This window comes from Teleopsis dalmanni, chromosome X (assembly GCF_002237135.1).
Source record: "Teleopsis dalmanni isolate 2A chromosome X, ASM223713v2, whole genome shotgun sequence".
In the NCBI taxonomy this organism is placed as follows: domain Eukaryota; kingdom Metazoa; phylum Arthropoda; class Insecta; order Diptera; family Diopsidae; genus Teleopsis; species Teleopsis dalmanni.
The window spans coordinates 51,060,252-51,078,399 of record NC_051848.1 but is presented as its reverse complement, the minus strand read 5'-3'; the positions used below and the strand labels follow the sequence as shown (position 1 = coordinate 51,078,399).

General features: G+C 27.9%; 1 protein-coding gene across 1 annotated transcript; it reads left to right on the top strand.

Moving 5' to 3' along the window:
• The first annotated feature begins 11,719 nt into the window (after positions 1-11,719).
• Positions 11,720-12,631, top strand: LOC119688401. The gene has a single exon (XM_038103080.1). It carries the CDS (start codon positions 11,720-11,722, stop codon positions 12,629-12,631), a length of 912 nt encoding a protein of 303 aa, XP_037959008.1.
• The last annotated feature ends 5,517 nt before the right edge of the window (positions 12,632-18,148 follow it).

Sequence of the window (18,148 nt, the reverse complement as noted above, 5' to 3'; positions counted from 1 at the left end):
GGCAAAATTTGTTCCATAAATAAATAAGCTAAATATAATTTTAGTTTTATTTTATATTTTAAAAAACATTTTTCGTTTTTTGTTTTTCAAATTTTAGCAAACTTTTTAAAATTATTTAAAATTTTTTCAAATAATATATTGAAGCGCATATATTTTTCATTTCAACACATTTCTTTCGCGACAAGTTTCAAATGCTGAACTATTTGGCGGCGTTGTTTAAGCGCAAATAGTCAAACAAAAACTAGCTTTGCTAAATGCTGTACGAGCTTTCGCATACCTGTTGCTGTGCTTTCGCCACTCACACTTTTCATACATATATATATGTGTGTGTGTGTATGTGTATGTGTAAAATCTTAAGTAAACTGTGTACAGCAGTTAAACGCAATTGTGTAGCGACTCAAATAAAACAAGAAAGCAAGAACAACAACAACATTGCTTATGGCAATGCAACAACAATTTAAGACAAGTTTATTTTTGTATTGTGATCATATCACGACTGTTGTTGTTGTTGCTGTTGCTGTTGCTGTTTGAGCTCAGTTTTGCTACCAAATTTGATGCTAAATAATGATTTAATGAACTTTTTAAATGATGGATAATTTAAATTGCTAACACTACAAACAACTTCAGAGCGAAGAAAGTGATATACTTGTCTATCACGCATTCAAAAACAAGAAAAAAAAAATAGCGTTTATTGCAAAGGCTGATGAGCTTCAAAAACATTTGATGATCATCAACTATACTTAGTTATCTATCAAGATTTGGCACTAAATAGTTTTTAAATGGGGTACGGCAGGTGTTGGTAACATAGTTATCTTGATGAAGAGGTCCCATGACAACAAGTGGTATCAGAATATGTCCATTACAGGTGTTAACTATGGCAAGCTATATTCTGATAATGCACTGGTGTTGATAGAAAAAAGGCCTGTTTTATGATGAAATCAAATGTAGTGTGACCGGTAAAGGTCATTAAGTTTTCTTAATGAAAAGGTTCCATGGTGAGTAGTCGTATCACAATGGATCTGTAGCATTTAAATAAATTAATCAATTGAACTGATTGCCACAGACTTAACCTAACTGAACCTACTAAGAAAAAGAGGAATGTAGTGGTATCACAATGGACCTATAGGTTCTAAGAGAATTGATTAATTGGACTAACTGTTATAGCCTTAACCTTATTAATCTATTTTAAGAAAAAATTAGAGGAATCTATTAATGGTCACATTTGCTTATTATTAATGAGTTATCATTTATAAGAAGCAAATATATTTTCGTGGTTAATTCTAGATATTTTAATGAGATTCTTAAAAATATATAAGAAGTGTTATAAATAGGTTCTTCTTATAATTTTTTTTGCTTAAGTGATTTCACCTAATATAGCAACTTCAGTGTCAAACTATTTGATCGTTAACCGGGATATCATTCATGATAATGAACAAAATTTTTTGATAATTTTTAAATTCAAAATCGTTTTTCTTTCACAAATAAGTTCTTTTGAACTCCTAGAAGAAGCATAGGTCCACTTTCCTTTCATAGGCAAATGCAATTTTCCTATTTTCCTAAAAGTAAGACTCGCATGGTGTTAAATCATTTGAATACTAGGGGCGGTTTAAATTGTCGATAGAGGTAAATACCAATAAATGGACACCCTGTAAATGCGTATCTTCAAAAAATTTTGTTTACTTTCGAACAAATCTTTTATAAGTTGGTCTTTTTTATACTATTACAGTAAATATTTTGAGTTTTTCTTAGATATTTATTGAAACTATATGAAGCTAAATTAAGATAGAGAGATGATCAATAGAGCGTTTCCATTTAAAGTAGAGCACTACGGATTTTAGATTTTTTGCAACCGTAGCCGTATAGGTATGGATAAGTTTGTAAAAGAAAAGTGCAATATATATAAACAGAAGTCAATATAGTGTGTTTTAATTATGATAGTAAAGCAATAATAAGTGAATACGTAATACATATATTTGTATTAGTGTTTTTTATTAACTACATAAAAATTAATATTAAAAATTGAATTTTAAGTAATTAATTAATATTAATTTAATATATCAATAATAGTCACACATGTAAAATTATTTTTAGTAATAAAAGGGGAAGAAACTGTCGCATTGTTTGGAATAGATATGAACAGTTTTTGCAGGAGTAGTCGAAGAATAATTATGTTAGTTTACGCAGAGATGGGGAGCATAATGTCTAGTCATTATAGATATGCGTTGATATAAACATTTATAAATAATTAGATAATTAATTGATTTGTCTATTTCAGGAAGGCAGAGAGGGAAGAACTTCATCAAAAAGATTTTTAAATCAGAACACCAAGTAGAAGAAAGTCCAAGTATGTTATGTATACTATAAATATTTAGTATATTATTAATTATATATATTATATTATTATTTAATAATGAATTTAAATATTTCTTTGTATAATTGGCATGCCATACTAATTCTGTTCAAAATTCTAAAAATTTTCATACTAAACTAAACGAATATAAAAATTTGTTAAGCAACTTTTGTGAGTCGAAAAAGATAAATTATATGTTAAAGAGTTTTTTGTTGTATTTAAATAATGAAAAATGCTATATTAATATATATATTTTGTGTATAATATTGTGTATATATTTATGAAGTCTCGAAGAAATTTTTTAATAGTTGATATTGTATTAGTTTCAATAAAAATAATTTAAAAGTTATGTAGCAAATGTCAGAATTAATCCACCTTCGATAGTGTAAACAATCAAGAATGAAAAAATAAGTTTCCTTAAATCCGTAGTGTGCACGTTACTTAAGTTCGACTTTATTGGTCAAATAAACTATCAACAGAAAAGCAAATGCATTTTATAATGCTAAGTTTTATTCTTCAATATTTTTTTTATACATATGATAATATTTTTATACAAATTAATTTTTTTATGTGTTATTAAATTAATTAGACATTTATAACGATTGACATTTTAATTTAACAAGTACTGCCAGGTACTTTAATTTTTTATTTATAATATGTTTACACTTCACAATTAACAGACTTTAATTAGCGATAATTGCACAAAAAAAAGTGTTTATAGTATAGCAGCTAAAAGAAATAATAGCAAAACAAAGTTAAATATTAATTATATATTTATAATGAGTAAATATTATATTTGCAACGCTATTAAAAATTATAATTTACTTTATATAAATTTAGGAAAAGATAATTTTTCTGATCAATTCGACTTTAAATTGAGTTAATCTTATCCGTCTGTTTGTTAGCATATTAATCCATAAACTTATCTGTCGTTTTGTGGGTAGTATTTTTTTCCACAAATACTTTTTGAGAATTTTTAATAAATTATATGTGAGAATAGAATGAGAATAGAGGAAGTAAAAGTATCTTTTTCTATAGCTGTCATATATATTAAATTAAATGATGATAGAATATTTTTAATAATTATTGTAATGTAGATTAATTGTATATGTGTATGTATGTACAGAGATACAGGTGTAATTAACTTTAATTTTTTTTTATAATAACTTGATTGAGCTGGTTTTGTTAAATAAATGAATCTGCACATTGAACGAAAATATTTTATGCGAACTTCGCGGTTTTGTTTTGAAACGCTGCCAGCGAACTTTGACCACATTTTGAAGTTGCTGTATAGCTCCAATGTCATGCTAAATTATTTACTGTTAACAATGTCAAGTTTAATTTTTTATAAACTATTAGCTACGTTTTATAATTTGCATAACTCTAAAAATATTCACATTTGTTTTTAACTACTTTAAATATTTCAAGTGATACGTGAAGAGTAAAACTTGGTAATCGCTTTGATTTTATAACTATAAAAATAAAATTATTTGACAATTCCTATATTCATTTTGATTGAATTAATCTTAACAGCTTCTATATCCAGGTTAGCTTTAATTTTATTAGCTAATTATTATTATAAAGCCATATTCCATCAGGAACATAGACTATTTACATAATATCGGCAGGTACTTCTGCTTAATGCTAAATATCTTAATACGTTAAGTGATTTATTAGTTTCATGCCGGATTGTTTTTCTCCAGGTGGTACGAGACCTACCGGATCTTCTATTGGCTTGAGGATTCCATTGCAGGGCAGCATGACAGACCTTTTCGTATGATTTTCTTAATGTGTACCCGAGCCAGTTGTATTTTCGTCGTTTCATTTGCATGTTGATGTTTTCTTGTTTTGTGAGTTATCAACACATGGGGCTACCGAATTCTCAATATATTTTGCAGACATCTATTGGTTAAAGACTCAAGCAGGCGGCAAGTTTCATTGTTCACCAGCCATGTTTTAGGGCTACACAGCAGAATTGATTTGACACATGCATTATATACATTGATCTTAGTCTTCGGAGATAATTCGCTTGAGCTCCAAATGTTACTGAGACTTACAAGTGCAGATCTTGCCTTGTTAATTCTGCTTCGTACGTTAATGGCTGCGCCTCTGGTTGTATTTATTGTGCTTCCAAGGTAGTAGAAATTTTCAACGGTCTCAATATTGGTGTTACTGATTGTGAAAGTTATAACTGTTCAATTACCATAAAAACTCTTTAAATTATAGTTACGGTTCTATTGGTCTTTATTAGTTAATGAATTGAACTTTGGAGTTTCTTTGGGTATGGGCATGGACCGACTACGATCTATATGTAGACCTACAAAGAATACTCCATGAAAAGCGTTTGGTTTCTATAAAGAAGTGATTGTCAAAACTTAGCTCTATTCATTTTATTTATTTATTATAATTAAATGCAAAATATGAAATTTTATAACTAAGATAGGAAATACGAGCGTTAACTGCCAGGACTTTTACCTCGGATATTATAAATTAAATTTCATTGACTCGATTACAGGCTTTAATACATTTATACATCACAAAGTACATTTTCAATAGTAATTGCCTTAAGTATGAGATCTCGGGATGGTGTGCTATTACAAAATGGTCGATGGATGGTGTACTATTACAAAATTGATGATTGATCGCCACTCAAAAGATATTAATGAAAAAGCTTTGAATGTCCCATACGCAAAATGTGACATTGCTGACGAGTGCATGATTGTGGGTATATTGCTTTTAATCCACTGGTATTAATCGAATTGTAGCGATGGTTGCTCACTGACCATTCCATAGTCCTTTCGTCTTCCAGATATTTGTTTATAAATTTTAAAATGAACTTTGGTTATTTCGTTCCCATCAAATACACAAGTATGGTTGGTTGCGTATTTCGCTTTGGCCTAAGTTCGCTTAACTTCTTACGGTATGTACCGACTAACTGAGTTTTTACTTTTTCTATATTGGTATGTCTCCTAGTAAATGTTTTATTTGGTAACATGTCAATAATTTATAATAAGATTTATAAAAACTATTTATAAAAACTATTTTATTTTGTATATTTTAAAAAAAATTTTAAAATTATTTTGCAATTCTAGCGCCAACAATCATTCAGAATATGTTTACCAACACATGGAAAAATAAATCAATGCTAATGATATTGTTCTGAAAGCCACAAAACGATTTTCGTTTTAGAACAAATATGGATGGCCTGTATGGAAATGTGACTATTTAATTTATTAACAAAGTAATTGTGACAAAATCGAGCCTCATAGTCTCACGGTGTAACACGGTGTAAAAAATATTTAGCAGTTATTGTGAGTACATCTATATATACTGATTTACCTAGCAATAAACAATAAATAGATGTTATTTATAACCAGCTATTTGAATGACGTTATATATTAAAAATCGCCTACTATACAAAGGCCCTGTATATAAAAAATATTAAAAATATTGCAATTAAGGTACTCAAACCTTGAATGTATGGATGATCAAAATGTTTCTGATGCGTCATACTGGTATTAATTCAAATGTAAGCCCGCAGATAATTAAGATCAGATAAGAAATAATGGGGTCAATTGTACAATAGGTACTATCTTACAACAATAATTAGTGCCTTTTCAATTTTGATGGGGTGTTCATGTCTGTATGTATTCGAAATCAATATTTATTCTACTGCATTATAATCGATAATATATATACACATAAGGTTGTAAGATTTTACAAGTCTTTCTTTTTCTAATTATAAAATTCTGAATTTTGTTGATCGCAACTTCCCCCCTCGGTTATTAATGATTTTGAATTAGTTAATTGCTTTATTGTTCATATGAAATAATTTTATTGGCATCTTATGTCATTCGGTAATTATAGTTTATTGAATGAATAATGCAAATCAATTATTAAAAAAATGGGCAAAGTTTAATTTTCTTTGTTTAAATTGTTTATTGCTATTGTTTATATTTGGCTCTGACGCTACTTGATTATTGTTGATTTAATCACTCGTAATCAATTGTATTTCAAATTTTTTGTAAATTGAGTTTGTAATGTATATGTATATTTAAATATAAATATATATATATATATATATATATATATATATATATATATATATATATATATATATAACATATATATATATATATATAGATATATATATAGTATATATATACTTATTTAAGCTTATTTAAGTATATATCAGACACCAAGAAATATACCATTTAGGCTATTTGTAGGTAGTGCATACATACATACATACAAACATACATACATACAAACATGCATACATACATACGAACATACAAACATACATACATACATACTTACATAAATAAATTACAATAACTTAACTAAAATTTTTGTTGTTGTCTTTTTATTTCTATTTGAACTCTTACAAAAAAATTCATTTAGGCTATTTGTAGGTGGTGCATACATACATACATACATCCATACATCCATACAAACATGCATACATACATACATACATACAAACATACATACATACATACATACATACATACATACATACATACATACATACATACATACATACATACATACATACATACAAACATACTTACATAAATAAATTTCAATAACTTAACTAAAATTTTTGTTGTTGTCTTTTCATTTCTATTTGAACTCTTACAAAAAAATTCATTTGTTTTAAAATTTTATGTTCGATTAATTATCTTCATAACGTAATAAATTTTAAGTCTTTATTACTTACAGAATTGGCAATATGGTCATTCAAAAAAAAGGCCAAAAAAATATTGTTATACTAAAAAAAAAGCGCATAACAAAAATGTTGACCAAATCGGGGGTGATAACGTCAAAATTCGCTCCGCTTGTAAACCCATATAACCTTTATAAAGTATGACACAATTGAACTAACACCGGCTTTTAACTAATTTAATCTTTGAGCTGATGATATACATAGTGTTCGTGCATATATTTATTAATGACATCTGATTTTAACATATATAAGCGCTATATTTGAATCCTTATCCAGGATGGAAAAATTTAAACGTATCATTCTGATAACATTATATTTTGGCGGTAAACTATAAGAGATTATTGGTAGAGCAGTCAAACATGTTCATATGAATAAATGTTTAATACCATATATCGGAATAAAACATGTTGTAACTATCAGTGGTCAAAAAAATATTGGATCGAAAAGTTTAGGTTCGAATTGAATATTATCCGTAATCCTACCATTGTCTATATTGCTAAAATGTTTTTTAAATTGTTTGATATCTCATATAAAATAAAGAAATCAATCTAATCATTTAAAATTATAATTGGAACAACAAAAAATAAAATCAGATGTTGATACGATTGGTGAGGGTGTTGACCGACTTAAATCTACAATTTGAACTTATATCAATACATATTGAAATGCATAATAAAATGAAATATTTTATATATTAATGAAAAAAGTTAATCAATGATAAGCAACTAAAAATTGCATACTAATTAATCAGTAAAAATAATAAATAGAAAAAAAGGTTGAACTCGTAGTCACGCTATTAAAAAAAAATTAACTAAATAATATAATGCATATATGTTTATATATATATATGTTGTTTACAGGAAAATAATTTTAAAAATAAATTTATTATATGATTACACTGTAAAATAAAATTAGTCATTAAAAGTTCCTCTTTTTTTAATTGCCAATATTAACTGATTTCGAATTTATCACAATAGACCGTCTGAGTTACGATACATAGTACTTTCTTCATAAAGTTTTTGTTGAGTTGCATTACCTAATGCTATTTGTCTAAAAGGACCTAGAGATTAGGTCTATTAAATTAGTTACCAGTCATGAAAAATAACCTGCAATAGTCACAGAACAGAATTATTATTTCAAAATAACACATTATTTTTAATTGATACACATTGATGCTGTGATATCATGCGACAAATCCGCGTTATGAGATTGAAGGAATTCTAATCATTAGTTCCACCAGCATATATAAAATATTGCACGATTATATAGCCGTGAGAAAGATTTGTTCTCGTTGGAAGATCTATCATTTGAAGTAATTTCAAAAAGATACTTATGTCGATTGGTGCACCGTGCACACATATGCTCAAGAAGTTAAATGGCAGCGCTTTAAAAGACATGCCATATACGAGTATAAGATTGTAACAGGTCACGAATCATGGATATATGCGTATGAGCCATAAATCATTAAACGTAAACAACATTCGACTGTATAGGTTTTTCAAGTTGAACCAAATCCAACAAAAGTAGTCCGCGCTCGAAGCACTTCGAAACAGATAGTTCGGAAAAACTGATCATGTAACAACTATACCATTACAGGAACGTAAAACGATCAATTTCGAATGGTACGAGTATACAACCATTTGTTTATCGGAAGTCTTCAATGAAATACGGAAAACAAACAAGCGCCGTTGGATCATTCTACATCTCGATCAAGACAATGCAAGTACTCATACATCTCGTCTAACAACCCACTATTTAAATATTTAAAAAAAAACGATTTAATAGGTCATCCGCGGTACTAATTTCGGTTCCAGTTTTCCACCCAATAACTGCTTTGTGTCCCTGAACTTCAAGAATAAATTGCATGGACAACGATTTTTGTCGGCGAAAGAAGCCATTGTTGCATTTAAAAACCATGTTTTGAATGCATCTGAAGAAGATTATAAAAAATGCTTTGACAAATGGTTCGAATGTATGCAAAAATGAATTAATCATTAAAGAGAATATTTTAATAAAGCAATTTTCAACGACAAGTTAGTATTTTTTCATTATTAGGTTCAAAATATGAATAGTGAATAGTGAACATCGTAAAAGTACCCTACAAAAAACCCTACTTAAATGATTCTTTCATAGACTCTGCTTGACTTTATGATACAGATTTATATTATTTATGAAATATTTAACTATGTATCTTCCATTTTCAAGGGAAATAGCTACCATAAAATAATATATATATTATATATATATATATTATAATATAATTATATTATTATATATTATAATTATATAATTATATTATAATATAATATATATATAATATAATATATATATATAATATATATTCTTTTCAAGTATATTACATTGTAATTATCAATACTATGAACCATGACTGAGATGGTATGATGTGTAAATTGAAGAGTCATTGAAGTCATCCTAACTGATTGCCTACGTTTTGATTTTTAGTAACATATAAAATTTTATATGTATTTGATTTTTTTAAGCATATAAAAACTATTATAATTATCAAGTGTGGACTATTACGAACCATAATTTTTGTATAAATGGAAGTCATCGTTGACTGTTTTTAAGCTTTTGTAAGTGTGGCAGCCTTCTTCATATCTTAAGTGGTTCATATCTTACTCCACTTAAGATGGAGAGTGGAGAGGGAGAGTATTAGTAGGATATGTTCTTCTTTTGATAATATAATATAAAGATAATACAAACTATGCAATTCTGATATATTTTTGTTTATCTAAAAAAATTTTTTTTGTTTTTTTTGTGATAATAAAACATTATTTAATATTGAAGAAATGTGTTAACTTTGAAAAAATATATGATAGAATATTAAGTTTTTGTTACTGAGTAAAGAGTGTATTTAAATTAAAGTTTTAAATAATAATAATAAAAGTTATAATTATAATAATTATATTTTTTGTATATATGAATATTTAGTTAAATATGAATGTTAGTTCTAATTATATATAATTACGTGAATTAAATTAAATTTATTTAATGAACCTTATTATTATTTTTCATTAAAGACTATTAAATTAAATAAAATTTTTTTATGATATTAATTTTAATTGATTCTACTTTTTATAATTTGGAATATAATTTGGTTTTTTTAATGGTATTAAGTGTACAATTTTGCATACTTTTAGGGTACGTTACCGGAACTTTAAAAAATGTCTACAAATCAATTATTTCCAAGGGTGTGCAATTGCTAATCTCCAGATTTCTTAATCTGATAGAATTGCTTGTTTCGTCGGTATTCGTTAAAGTGCTATACTTGAACTTATATTTAAAGCTTATTTTAATTTTTAATTAAATTTTGTTAATATGTTACTTAACAACCATTGCTAAGCTAAATTTGATTAGAATTTCTCACTTTTAAATGGAAAGTAATATATTTTTCTAAAATGAAAATCAATCAACAAAATAAATTAACAAACACTAACATCTTTATAAATTACAAAAAAAAAAATAAATAAATAAAAAATAAAATAGAACTAAAAAACTAAAATATATTGTTTTAAAAAAAAAACTAATTAAAAATTGTTAAAAAAATTTAAAAAATATAATTTACTATTTTAATGGTCAAATTGTATTTATATATTTTTGAACGAGCTAATAGGTCACTTGATCAAATATTACAGCATTTTAAATGAGTTTTAAAAATATATTTTATAGTTACCAATATTTCGACTACAGTTTATAGAGTACGAATAAATATGTTTATAAATATTAGTGACAATAAAATATGTTTTTTGAAATTATTTTAAAAATTTGTATTATTTTAACAGTTGGCCAATTAGCGCCGAAAAACTTATTAAATAAATTTATATAAATTTTATATATTTTATAAATAATTTGTATATAAAATATTAATATTTATTTATTTATATATTTATATATAATTTAAAAGATTTTATATATAGAAAACACTGAGTTAAAATTTTAAAGTCATTTCTTATTATAAGAAATCCATTTTGAAAGGAAAACTGGTTAATAGCGAGGAAATTTTCAAATCCAATTATTTAAATTTGAAATTAACTCTTCGTCTGTCCATACTGAATTAATATCCATTATGAGTTGTTTTTGGGTGTGGTTTCGATTTTCCGGCCATAAGGACTTTCAAACGGATTTTAGGAAAGCAGCTAACTATTTCAACAATTTTTTCCACCAAGTAACTTGATATTGCTTACTTCTCGAGATATAGAAATAAAAGTTATTAAAAAAATTTGTTAAATTTGTTAAATTAACAAAATCGACATACATATATGCAATTTTCACAAGCAACGTGAAACAACTATTTCACTATTCCAAGAGAACTACTGTCTTGGAACCTCTTTATGAAATATACTAAGTTTCTATTAAATATAATCGTCACTTTCGTCTGAAAAATTTGACGTTAAATTACAACTTATATTCACAAAACAAAGTATGTAGTCATTTTATTTGTCTAATGTTAATATACTTGAAAAATGATTTTATTTTAGATTTTATAAAAAAATTTCTATAACAGAATTGATTTCAAAAATTTTGTCTCACAATTTAAAGCAACAAATTATACTCTACGTGTTCAGTACGTAGAGGCAGTTTCGTTAACAGTCTTATTTTTTGGTATTTATTTTACGAAAATGTCTGACACTGACAAAAATACATCTAATCAAAATTTGGAAGAAAATGTCGTCGAGAGCGGAGATCATGAGGAATTACCATGTGAACCACAGGATGGTGTAAAAACAGCAGAGGAATTTTCCACAATATGTAACGAGTTAACACAAAAACTAACAAAAGATTTGAGTTCATGTGAGGCGTTATGGGAGCTATTCATAAGCGCGACTAAAAGCTATGATAATATTAAGCCTATGTTACCATATCTGCCCAAGTTTGTTAAAAACCGTGAACATTTATTGGTATTGATTCAGAACACTCCGCATTTGCGTGAGATGCGTCGCGAATGGATAGAACCAGATGAATGTAGTGACAAATTATCTATACTGTTAGTTTATTGGGTCCTCTTTGAATTAAAAATGCCAACATTTGAAACACTAACTCGCCAAGAGGTTGATAAATTGGTCGCTACTTTAAAGGAAACTCGCACCGTTATTAAGCCCACGTACATCTTCAACGTAGACTATAATGAAAATTCTGAAGAACAATTATTTATAACCCGAAGCTCTCAATATCCAACTAAGTTTTGTTTTTTCGGTTGCCCTGCTAGCAATTTATTTGAAATTCTAATAAGAGGATTTAAAGTTTATAAGCACCAAAATAATAGCAACTATGGCATACCATTTAATAATCAGAGTTTACTTGTATTAAATGACACGCCCAGCACACCATGTTGGGGAAAGTGTTCATTCGGTGACTCCTTCCAGGCAGTCGCATTATGTGAATTTATAGAAAAGCCCGAGTATTATCTTGCCAGATATGATGAGCACAACTGTTGCCAAATACACGTACAACATCCGGATATGGTTCGTATTCGCTATGTCTTTTTTTATTGTGAAAATGCAAAGGCGCCCACCTCTAGTAAGAAAGATTGACTTCAATGTGTTTGACTGTCAAATATAATATTGTATAATTGGTTTCTTTCAAGACTCTGTATTCGATAAATCAGATTGTGTCACATATGTTTAGATCTTTTCATTCGTTGCTTTAAATATTTTTTCAAAATAAATTTGTGTAGATAAAACAGTTCGGTTTTTAAAGTGGTTTAGCTTAAGAAGGAATATATTTTATAGTTTAAAAGACTTTGAACTTTTATTAATATATTTATTTTGGAATAATATTACACCTAAAATGTTCAAGAGCTTACTTCTGAATCAAGAAACTGACTTTAGATTGCTCTAACTAGAACATTTTAGAAACACAAATCAATTTCTATGTGACGTGATATTATTTAAGATATGTTATTATATGATTTGAAATATGTAACATATGTCAACTCTACTATCCAGAAGCTACAACTTGTTCAAAGTTAGGGTCTCTAAAGACTCTTCAAAGTGCTATGGTACATCTCCTGACATGCTAAGAGACCCTAGAATAGACCCGGTTAATAAAATACATAAGGGACAGTACCCTGAAGTGAAAAATTTGCGAAAACTGACAAGCTGCCATACATAGCACTATCTAATCTCAGAGCAGTCACCAGCCGTACGGGGTGGTATGCGGATCTTTGATCAGTCATCGAATAATCAGTTAAGCTTATGAGGAATATATAAACTAGTTAAAGAGAAGAGAGCGACTCTGTAGAAACCCCCAGTTAAGAAAGAGTATAAGTACCCAATTGTACTAAGTACAAAAAATCTCAACATAAGATTATAAATAACAATATGGAGATTGTTATATTTATATGATATTAATACATCATATAATATTGTTAATATATTTATACATTATATATATATATATATATATAATATATATTATATATATATATATATATATATATATTTAATAATATATAAATATAATTTTTAATACTCGTATAGAACACACTATGCACATATGTTACAAACGTTGATACATAACATACATATAATACATAGGTACCTCTAATATAATGCTTCTACAAACAGAATAGTATTGAAGTTTAATAATTAATAATGAAAATGTAATTATTTAATTTAATTATTCTATGCTATTTATGATTTCGTTCTAATATAAACACATTAAGTAAATTTGTTAATAACACTTGTACAGCAAATTAACAAAACTTTAGAAAAATGTGCGAACATAAAAGTCAAGTATGGCTTTGGGTCAGTTGATTAAGGAGCGCTGACTCTGCGCTTCAATTTTGGCAGGGCATGAGTTCGTTTTCTGGTACCTGCGGTCTGTTAATATTATTTACGAATAATTAAAAACAACAATTATTTTTAATAATTCTTGTAATACTCGTAACAGCTATGTGGTCAGCCAAAAATTTAATTAATTAAAATAATATGAAATGAATTTTTGTTGTTGTAGTTCACTACTGTTCGAAAAACCTTTTTAAAAAATTAAAATTAAAAAAAAAAAATTTTTTTTAATTGAAAAAATTTTGACAAAAAAAAGTTTTAGCTGAAGGGTAAAGTTGGCGCATTTGAATCAGAGGCTTTGTAAACAGCACATATGTCATGTCTGATTTAATTACTTTAGTAAATGAAGAAGTTTTTTCTTTGGCTTCTTTATCACTTACACTTAATTACAGTTTATTTTAAATTCAATATTGATTTTTGGCTTTTGTGCAATTTGGCAACAAACGAGATACTTTATTAATATACTTTCATGGATCATTAATTTATATCTGCTCAACTGTATATTAATAATTAATATACATGAATTAATCAAATCATTTGACTGCTACTATGATACATATATTCTCCAATGCCGATTTACCAACAACTTAATCATTGCCCTATTTATTATCAAGCCAATTGCCGCCAAAAAGTCATACATTTCCAATGACAAATTAAACCAGAAGCTTTGTACTGTTCCACGTCAGCTGAACGCGCAGGATATTTATTAATTGCCATTTCCTGTTCATCATTTTGTTGTTGTAGTCTGCATAGAAGCGTAAATATATTGTACCATATTTGGAAGATACTTTGTTATGTTTTGACACACTTATATAGTGTATGAGTATGTTTATGTTTATTATCATAACAGTGTTATAAAATATTAACAATAAATAAAGAAGAAAAAAAGTCAAAGGTAAGAGTTCATATTATTTAATTGTGATTTAAACATAGCATGAAATACTATCTATGGTTCCTTTATATATCTTCCATGACCTTTAGACCATATGTGAATAGAAAATTTCTTAAAATTTTTCTTATTATGATACTTTCTATTATTAATATCTAGTAAAAGTCACTAAGCCATAAACAAAAACACAAATAGGAGAAAAATTATACATTAATTTACTAAGACAATACAAAAATAAACAATACCCAGTTTCAGTTTTTTTTTTATTTCTTTCATTTCGGCATATGTATATATATTTCGCCATTGTGTTGTTTTCAATAAAAATCCTTTTGTGTGGAATTACGAGAAACCCCCGCATACGAGTACCTCAAGGCGACAAATGTTCAAATTGATTGACAAGCGAACAAAACAAGATACAAATAAACACAGTAACAAAAGCTATTCAGAAATTAGTATATATCAAAACATCAGTTCCGAATACAGGATAAAAGGACGACATTGCGAGGCAATGCGAGGCAATGCGAGGCAATGCGAGACGCAGACGCTTGTTAGAAGAACTGTTAACAATTGCTGCGAGATTGTGTAAGATTGTGTAAGATTGTGTGCAGCCAGTCAAGTCAGACGGAAAACAACAAGGCAGCTTGTTAATCTCTAAGGTCAAACCTTAGGCTAAATGACAAATGCAAATAATTTATGACTATTAAAAGCTATTTTTGATGCTGGGAAATAGAAATAGTGAGAATGAAAAGATACACAATGCTATTTATATTAATACCAGAACAAAAATGACAACAACATGACATAAATACAACAGCACAAAGTCAATCAATATGTTATGTGTTCGTGCTGTTTACCATTTCTATGGAAATATAATCATTTATTTTATTTATTATTAACGAGGAAAATCTAATTATAGCTAATCAACGATGCTGGGCTGTACTTAATTGGTGTAAATTGGATATCTAATAAATTGGAGAAATTTAATACAGAACACATGAACTTTAAATTTTATTATATTCTTGTATTAATAATTAAATGTGTATTGTAATTGCATTTTTATTAAATTTACAAAGCAATGAAAACATCAGAAAAAAAATCTCGCTAATGCTCATTCTTCTTCCTCAAAGAGGAATAAGGCAATAGGGAAGTCTAACAACTCCTTATTGCCATGGCACAGAGAGGACAATTTATTAATCTTTACCTTTTTTATTAATCTTTAAGCTTTTATTGTCGTTGCAGAGCTATGAGGATTTTGGAAAGACTTCAACACTTTTTATAGCTCATCCCGATAATGCTCATTCTTCTTGTTTGAATAGAAATAAGATAATAAGGAAGTTTGTCACACTTCCTTATTGCCGTGGCAGAGTGGATAACTTATTATTCTTCACCAAAACTTTTTATTGCCGCTGCAGAGCTATGAGAATTTTGGAAAGACTTCATCATTCTTAATAGTTCATTCCGATAATGCTCATTCTTCTTGTTTGAAGAGGAATAAGACAATATGAAAGTTTATCCAATACAAATATAAAATTAGTATTTTACGAAAGAAAAACGTTAAAGAGTAAATTTGTAATCTGTTGATACCAGAGAATATACAATACAGATCTGAGAGCTCGAGTTAGTCAAAATAGAGGTACACTCTCAAAATATTGAATAGAAATATTGTGATTAAATTTATAAGGTGCTAGAAATGACTTGGGGGAAAACGACTTGAGAGGATAAAAATACATCATCAATAGGATTAATTGATGAATAGGTATTGTCGACTTAATTGCAATCATTCAAGTATTTAATAAGGGTTAAAGAATGTTAAGTATATCTATCTAATACAGTGATAACTTGGAATACATAGATTTTTAAATATGATTATGATTTACTAAAACAAGTAGTTATTCTATCGATATCTTTTGTTCAGTAGTGTTTAGTGAAGATTAAAAAAATTTGTTGCTATTATCTAGAACGTTGAATATGTGGGATGGTTTGTGATCAGTATGGTTAATTAATAACAAGTAGATGTTGACGTTTAAATTGATGATATTTTAATGTTTAGTGAAGACCGAAAAACAAAAATGAAATCTTTGTTTATTCTATTTGACAGTATACCTCTCAAATACCTTTCACCTTTTTTCTCCATTGGGTAGAATACTTTCATAACTTTTTTAGAAAACCTTAGTTAACGTCACCCTAAACATAGAGTATATATCCGACAGCTTATCTGTGTTTTTCACTATTACTTTATCTCCCTTACGGGTCGATCATTCTCTTTTCACTATCGTGTTCGCACTTTGTGACAGATTAATACTAATTTTTAAATGTCATCCCAATCACTTTGGACACTTTCCGGTCTGATAACTGAAAGCTTCTTTATCCATTTTTAAAAGGTGATTTTAATGAGTACAAGTCATATATAAGGACGATGTTTTCAACTTACCAATAAATAAAGTTTAAGAACTTTGGATGAAGGAGTCTTTACTATTTTATAATTTATTTAAACGACAGATTATATTTGTAATTCTTGCTACAGTTGCGTGAAAGCCTTTTAGGCTTTAGCAAACCTGCAGTTCGTGTGCTCACTGGAGTACTAACGGAACACAGTTCCATTGCGCCTATGCTCCAATGGTGGCGAGCTCCAGCAAGTGGATTATGCAGGATTTGTCAAAATGAAGAGGAGGTAGAATTCATCAACTACTTCCTGTATCTCTATCCAGGATTGCAGACAAGGCAACTTCAATGTCTTGGGGATCGTTTTTTCACTGGTTTGGAAGAGATAACGAAAGCATACTTGTCGGATCTCTTTAACTTCATCTGGAAAACCAAATGATTTAACAAGGATAATAAAGATTATCTTCAGCAACTTACTAGAGTCCTGTCAAAATTTTTGAGGGCAACACAATGAGCAATATATGCCTCCGAGTGGTTGTGCTAACAACTGTCAGCACGCGGCTTTTGAACCTAATTTAACCTACAGTTGCGTGGATGAAGATGTATTATTGTAAATAAATAGACAGAGGTCCTTAAAATTGTAATCTGCATGTGTTTTGATTTAATAACCTCAATTGAATAAATGTTCTAAATTAAAATTTCAATAATAGTTTCTAAGTAATTTTGCTTTAAAAATGTTTAATATCAAACAATCTTTTTGCAGTCCATTTAAATGAACAGAAGAATTAGAAGAAGAAGAAGGTTTCAACCTCGACTCTTTGCCTTACCAAAACTAATAAATCATCTAATCTTTATCACACTATCTTACATACGAGCATATTCTCTTACATATCGAATATCGTTCTCTACTGTTAAGTGTCAGCATCAGAATGAAGCATTGTGTGAGACATGTGGAATATTTATTGGCATGTGTCTTAAAAATTGCAGCACGT